This window comes from Bacillus rossius, chromosome 8, assembly GCF_032445375.1.
Source record: "Bacillus rossius redtenbacheri isolate Brsri chromosome 8, Brsri_v3, whole genome shotgun sequence".
In the NCBI taxonomy this organism is placed as follows: Eukaryota; Metazoa; Arthropoda; class Insecta; order Phasmatodea; family Bacillidae; genus Bacillus; species Bacillus rossius.
Window position 1 is genome coordinate 11,512,384 of NC_086336.1, and position 7,657 is coordinate 11,520,040.

General features: G+C 38.2%; 1 protein-coding gene across 1 annotated transcript; it reads left to right on the forward strand.

Moving 5' to 3' along the window:
* The first annotated feature begins 2,221 nt into the window (after positions 1-2,221).
* LOC134535517 (uncharacterized) lies at positions 2,222-5,624 on the forward strand. The gene is made up of 3 exons (XM_063374658.1): positions 2,222-3,025; positions 3,161-3,316; positions 4,638-5,624. The coding sequence occupies exons 1-3, from the start codon at positions 2,895-2,897 to the stop codon at positions 5,476-5,478; spliced, it is 1,128 nt and encodes a 375-aa protein (XP_063230728.1). The 5' UTR covers positions 2,222-2,894; the 3' UTR covers positions 5,479-5,624.
* Positions 5,625-7,657: the final 2,033 nt, after the last annotated feature.

The following is a 7,657-nucleotide window of genomic DNA, read 5'->3' on the forward strand; positions in this document are numbered from 1 at the left end:
CAAACGCGGGTATGTCAGCTAGTATACAACATGGCTGCTGTCGGTAGCAGTGCGCCACACAGGCAACATCAGTGCACTACGCAGGCATCATCAGTGCACTATAGTTCACAGCTAGTGTAATATAGGGAGAAGATTGTGGTCGAATTCGAAGTCGACCGATGATAGTCGACGAAAGAAGAAACACAGCCGGCGCCGATTTCGTGACAGCCGTCGCCATTGGCGGATTTACGCAATCGCCTTACTTTTTGGGAAGAGCTGCTGGTCACCACTCCAAAAACGAAAACCAGGGACACGTAATTTGCGTACCGATTCTTTAAATCAGTCTAAGATTCGATTTCATCACCTTCATTCATACCTCCTTGTAAAACATAACCTCAAGAGTGGACATGGACAATGCTTCCCATAGCTACGAGCTCTACGACTTGGAAGTTATCTATGACCCGGTTCTTAGTAGTTGTACTGTAGTTGTCGATACTTGATACGTATGATACTGTTGAATCTGATAGACAGGCAATGTGTTATTTTAGGCTTGTGTTATAGGTCACAAAGGAACATTTTAGTGTGATTCGTGTTTCATTCAGGTTAGAATTGTTAAGGCAAGATTGTTTGTATCTGTTGGGAAAACGGGAGGAGTGGGTTGTACTCAACCACCTTATCAGCCCCTTTGTTGAATATCAGTGAAGGCACGATATTGCCGAGTCGCTGAGAACAATGGCGAAAGGGGCAAGAGCACATCGCGGCAGCCAACTCGTCGATAGGTCAGCCAGTGGGTGTCGCCCGGGACCCGGGGAGTTAATTTTACAAGCGGTTGTTTCAAATAAACACAGCTCACCGCGAAGAGCAGTGGGAGTCTGGCCTGGCGCCCAGGTCCGAAGAAGACTAAGGAGAGAGGGGGGGGGGGGGAGAAGGGTAGAGGTTGATTGCTCCGACCGGCCACCCTTTTGTCTCTGCGGCGACCTCTCGTGGTATTGTTCGCAGGCTTTCACGGCCATTGTCTGAAATGGCTTGGCTTCTGGGCTGTAGTCGTGTCCTTGGCAAATAATTCACCAACGTTTCGGTCGACATTGCAGTCGCCATCATCAGGGAGCAGTTACCTACTTGGCAAATAATTCACCAACGTTTCGGTCGACATTACAGTCGCCATCATCAGGGAGCAGCTACCTACTCAGTAGTTAACTGCTCCCTGATGATGGAGACTGTAATGTCAACCGAAACATTGGTGAATTATTTGCCAAGGACACGGCTACAGCCCAGAAGCCAAGCGACCTCTGATTGTCTTCGAGCTCGTGCGTGGTCCCGTGACAACCCTGAAGCCCCTCGCACGGAGACAGCCTAGTTCTTTTGTAAACTGATAGCGTTAATATGTATAGTTAAATATTAATTGAAATGTCTATGACGGAAATAAACGTATGTATGGAATAACAAATAGTAGTAAAAAACAAAAAATATATATATTTTTAAATATAATTGTGTTTTAAATGTAGGTTTTTACGTTACTATGTTACCACCTGATCGCTCTGTTAATAACTGAAGAAAATAAAATTAGCAGGTATAACGTAAAGAAGAACTAAGCCCCTTCAGCGTTCTGAAACTGTATAGAGCATCCTGGCAATAAGCAAGTCTTATGGCGTTTGTTATTATATGTACTCTGTTATGTGAGACTGATAACTATCTAGTGCCTCCGTTCTAGCTTAAAAAAGCGTTCATGATCGATTTTTTCCCCAATAAATTCTATCGTCACGCACTTTCGATTCAATTGTAGATTCATAGATGGCAGTTTATTCGGTGATTGTATGTGGGTAAATAAAAAACCACGTTGATTTTCCGGTCTTTCAAATATATGGTCGATATAGGGAGATATACCTTCTAGAATAAAGCAACCTGAGAAGCTTCAAATCTTTAGGCTTCCGCCTTGTCAAAGGGTGTATTTGTGTTGGTGAGGCAGGATGGTGGTGCTTCTAGCGCGGTATCGCCTCTGAGCGCAACGCTGTGGACTGGCGCACAGCTATGATATCTGGGTGGTAAACATAATATTAGATGGTGCAATGGAAGTTCCATACATGAATCTGTACTGGACTCTTCGTGTGCAGATATTATTCTGAAAACACGCACTTAAGTCATTTTCACCCTCCTAAAAATACAGTTAAAAGAAATTGGTTGTCTGTAAAGTCGGTTTACGGAAGATAGTTTAAGGGCGCCGCCTACTTGGAGAGCGCAGAGACGTGCAGAGCCTTGGAAATCCGGCTTTTATTCGAAAACTATTCCACGTATTGTTTTGCGGTTTGGCTACGAAAAGCATTTAAGGAACAGCTTACAGGCCTATAATAGTGAGACGTTCTATTTTCCCTTACTAATAGGTAAGTTTTGACTGTGAAAATGGCTAAAACGGCACTTTTTGCGGCGAGATTTAGGTAAGAAGATTCATTTTCCCGGGCTTCGGAAAATTATAGACCCGTAGAATGCACCTTTGTCTTGCGTCGCGTGATAAAAAAATATAGTTTCGTAGATGAAAATCGATGGTTCTACGATGCAGTTCTAAAGCACTGCATGCCAGTAAGACACTCCAGTGAAGTGGCGCCACCACGCGCTCCGCTCGGCCGCTATCAGTCCGGGAGGGGAAGTAGCCTTGAGCGGCGGGAAGGTGGGTATGCGGGGGGAAAAGATCCGGCTGGTAGGGGGAGTGCCCAGCTGCTGCGTGTCGCTAACCTGAGTCTAGGGCAGTAGCTGTCTTTGACAGACGCACAGTGCGAGGTGCGAGATAATAGTTCGTACATCCATCATCCTGCGTGCGTGCTCTGATACTTGTGAATGTGTGTGGGTGAATTGACTCGCGTCAAGTGCCAGTAGAACGTTTAGCCTTTATACCCATTTAGAAAGGTTTGATTTACAAAGGTATGGAATCTGCGAGAAAGCAAGTTTTGAATGAAGACAAAAGAAGAGGTAAAAAACGTCACTTGCGTCTGAATGCAGTTCGAAAGAAAAGGAAATGGAACAAAGGGAAAGTTTTACGTTTAGTTGACGGCAGGTAAGTGTGTTGTACATTTATTAAGAAACATGTAAGCCTTCACTTTCAGTTGAAAAGGTTATATAGCATAATTTTTTTATATTCCTTTACTATCCATTTAAGCTGTATTAAATTTAAATGTTCTTTCTTTCACAGGCTGCGTTACGTGAAAAACCATGAAACAAGGTTTTCCAACTATACTTCACATGAGTCTTTCAGTACATCCAAACACGCGGGGAATATAGAAAATGCTGTTGAAAGGAAAACCCAGACAGACAGTGAGACTTGCTACATAACGTTGTCTCCAGCAAGGTTTGAATAATAGTTTTTTTCAACAATTACTTAAGAATAATTAAAGGGCAAAATGCCGAAAGAAGGTGTCTCTCTTACTTTTCTAGCACGGATAAAACGTCTATAACGCATGAATACCTGTATATGAATATTACGTAGGCCTATACACATACATAAAATAGTCCACTACATTACTGCATAGTTTTATAGCATGCTTTCCCGTATGAGATTCATGAAACGTTTCCTTAAATGTTTCCAAATACTTCTGCGCTGAATGAAAATTAATAAAAAAGTAATATGCCTGTTCTTGACACATTTCTCTTAAATGTCGTGTGTGTATGTATTTATAATAGCTTACATAAATACGTTCCATCATTTTATGACTGAGAACTGAAAATTAATTGACTCTACATCGGAATCAGTGAATATTCGTTATTACTTACGATTTTTCACAGATTCAATTTGATGAAACATCTCAATCAGTAAACTGTAGAAAACTACATATTAACTTTGTTAAACCAATAATTGAAATAGTGAAACATATTAATTCGCAAATTTAATTTGTAAGATTTCGCGCTCAATTTATGAGGCGGTATTTTTTCATAATATAATATTAGTGTTTTCAGTCCACATACTTTTAAATTCAACCTAAATATTATGTCTAACTCAACTACTATCATAAGAAATGGTAGCGTAGTGGTCAGGTCATCGGCTTTCGGCTGCAGACAACACGGATCAAATCATTCTTCCGATAAACTCGTTAGCAAATTGTAAAGTAGGTAACAGTATTCTACAAACATAGGAATATGGAAGAAATAAAAGAATATAATCTTTCATTTTTTATTTAAATTACTTATGATTAAAATTTAGATCTTTATTAACACTTATAAATAGTACTTCAGTTGCGTAGTTACATTTTATGTTAAAAGAAAGTTGAAGGGTTATACCTAGTAACAATTGTATATAACTTATGTGAGCGTTTTCAAAATATTATTTGTTTATAGCTTTTTACTGTTACCATCGCTGAGCGGTTGGAAGTGTTGTTGTTTGCTGTATTCAAATACTGTTTAACATATCTTCCATTACGCCTACAGTTAATAAATTATTTTGTTTTAACGGTTATATAATTAAAATATTCTGAGACGTGGTATTTTTGTTTTACACAGCAATGTTGTAATTTCACAATTGGAACATTGAGCCAAACTTTGCGACATAATTAATGAAATATATTATTAATTTTAGCCTACTAATTATGTCAACAATAATAGTTGTTTACAATTTTAATAGCGTATTTGATTATTATTTCAAGGAAAATCATATCTTTAATTTTGTTTTGTTTTAGGTGTTCCACCTCTCCCGGCGATACTGCTTCACATGATCAAGTAGACATCGATGGAGCAGGTTGTTCGTTTTGGACAAACGAAATATTGGCGACACCGCAGAAAGTCACAACTACTGATTATCCTACAGAAGAATATGATGTTACTGGAATATTTTCAGACACGGAACAAGAGTCAAAATCGGTCACAAGTGACTACGCTCAGCTTCTTGAAGGCGTGGAGAAACTTTCGTCACCAGCATCTTCACCCGAACAAACCTCTCCTAAAAAAACTTTCAGCTCTGAATCATCAACCTTTCCGATACAAGGCCGTCGACTGTTTGATGTTGACTTTCTATTCAAAGAAATGTCGCGCATCAGCCAACATAACAAAGTGTTTCAGTGTTCGTTTGAAAATATGCGATTAATAAAAGAACATAAAAATGGAATGATAAGTAAATTTGATTTCAAGTGTAATATGTGTGGTACTGTTGAATCTATTTTCTCGGAGGACCCCCAAACAAATAAAGTCAACTGTAACATGGCATGGGTGAACAGTATGTTGTTAACGGGCCAAAGTTTTACACAGTTACAAGACATAACTTCAACTTTGGAAATGCCTTGCATGGCCAAGGAGACTTTCAACAAATGTCAAAAATCCCTATCTTCTGTTATACACGATGTCGCATGTCAAAGTATGGAAGCCGCTGGCAAAGAAGAAGCAAGATTGGCAGTAGAAAATGGCAGTGTGGATGTCGACGGAGTTCCTCTCATAGCAGTTGTCACTGATGGAGCTTGGTGTAAACGATCGTATGGAAACAAATATGATGCTCTTTCTGGGGTGGTAAGTTTGTGTATTACGTAATCTTATTGCGTGTTGAATAATAATTTGTAGGCAATCTGTGTTATATCAGTAATTATGTATTATTAGTAACTAAAATAAGTTCATGACAGTGTGAACAACACGTAATAGTTATTTTGTTAATATTTCCTTCTTTTGTAGATAAATGCGACAATTTAAATTTTTTATAAGTGCAAACATTGTATAGTTATTTTGTGATAGACCTGTTTGCTAGTATGAAAGTCTTTTAGGCCTACCGGCATAGAGCCATATACTTAGAGCCTATTGGCATAATGCCAGACATTCGAAATAATGTAATTATCCTGATTATACAATGTTCGTTACCTTACATTAAGTTTTACAGCGAACAGATTAAATATGCTTGTTTTTTTTTTTCTTATAGGCTTGCATAGTAGGAAAAGAAACAAAAAAAGTTATCTTCGCAAGCACTAGGAATCGATACTGCTGCATATGTTCACGAGCGAACAGTAAAAATGAGACGCCAAAGGACCACGTCTGTTTCAAAAATTGGAACAAGTCTTCAAATGCCATGGAATCTGACATCATAGTGGAAGGTTTCAAATGCAGTGTTTCCATGCATAACCTGAAATATCATCAGCTGATTGGTGAGTCACAAGGTGATCAGTTAATTTCAGATGTTATTAATTATTATGTATTTTTGTCGATAGTATATTTTCGAAATAATTTCAATGCCGTGTGGTATTTAATGTTTTTATTTCCGACGTCGCACGTTTCATATGTTTTCATACAATGCTGCATATTGTAACGAACTGAAATGTAGCGCTTTTGTAACAGCTACTTCCTAAATATACAGAAAGGTATTAGCTCTACAATGTTTATAAATGTAACCTCGCGAAGAGTAGGTACTAAATATTGTGAACTATATGAAAATAGTTAGCCTCAGAGCAGTAACCGAGCGCTCTGATATGCCTACAAGAAGAACGTGCATATGTGGCCATTTCGAGTTAAAAATGATTTGGTAGTTTTCTGTAGGTATTTTTCAGTGAGCCATTGTATGTAAGTAGTTGTGTTAATTAAAGAAATGTTGTCTTGCACTTGTATTTCATACCCCAGAAATAGCATAGCCATACAATTCAGAGCCTACCACTATGTTAATATATGTACTTCTTTGAGGGCTTAACTGCAGATTTATGTCTTGGTATGGTTCTTAGGAATATTTTTAAAGGGTATGCAAGGTATAAAGTTTTCCATTTAGCCGAAAAAAGGACCCAAAAATCTTGTAAAGTATGCGGCCTTAGTTTTAATATTTGTGAGAAATAGAGTATTGAAGTCTTATCTTGTTTAAGGCCATGTTACAGCGTTTAACGGCCCTTCAAAAACAATAATTTTTAATCAATGTTTTGTCTATACAGAAAAATCACCCAGTTTTAACAATACCACCTTAAACGTTTTATTAAAGTATTGTCATACCAATAAACATAACAGTTTTTTTCCAATATTTCTAAATAAGTTAACGCCAATTTTTTGCCCGAAAATGAGATAAAGAATGACAAAATAATGTATGCGGCCGAATTATACGTGGTAGATTTAAATAGCTTCTAAGGATTTGTTCACAGTTTCATTTCACGGAGTCATGAATTTTCTCAATTCATTACATTGGAAACTAACTGATAAATTTAACTCATTATTTTCGAAACGCTGCAACATGGCCTTGTATTTTTTTTCGTATATAAATAAATACCTATACATTTATCACATTAGTACGTAGCGTGTTGTAAACATTTTCAGGAGATGGCGATAGCAGCATTATGACCCAGTTGGTGAAGGCTCAGCCATATGGTCCAAATTTTACAATCACCAAAATTGAATGTACTAACCACATACTGCGAAATTACCTTCGAAGGATACGTTGTATTGCTCAAAAGACGAAAAACGAAATTGGTTCCGTTTCTCCTGTTCTACGAAAGGCTGTATCTGACAAACAACTCCGCCTTCGAGCTGCAGTCACCGGAGCTGTGCAGCATAGGCGTGCTCAAAAAGAGTTTCCAATTCACAGAAAAATTGAGGAGTTAAAACTTGACATTTACAATGGTCCATTTCACGTATTTGGTGACCACTCAGGATGCGCAATTAGAGGTTATTTCTGTAGCGGATTGAAAGAAAACGAGGAAAACCTTGTACCGCCTCTTCAAGAGGCAGGTATATGGTCAGAAATAATAGC

Bases quoted from the DNA above. Each gene is read 5' to 3' on its own strand.
- LOC134535517 (XM_063374658.1), top strand. From the start codon at position 2,895: ATGGAATCTGCGAGAAAGCAAGTTTTGAATGAAGACAAAAGAAGAGGT. The intron at 3,026-3,160 runs GTAAGTGTGTTG...TTTCTTTCACAG, and splicing joins TTACGTTTAGTTGACGGCAG to GCTGCGTTACGTGAAAAACC. The intron at 3,317-4,637 runs GTTTGAATAATA...GTTTTGTTTTAG, and splicing joins ATAACGTTGTCTCCAGCAAG to GTGTTCCACCTCTCCCGGCG.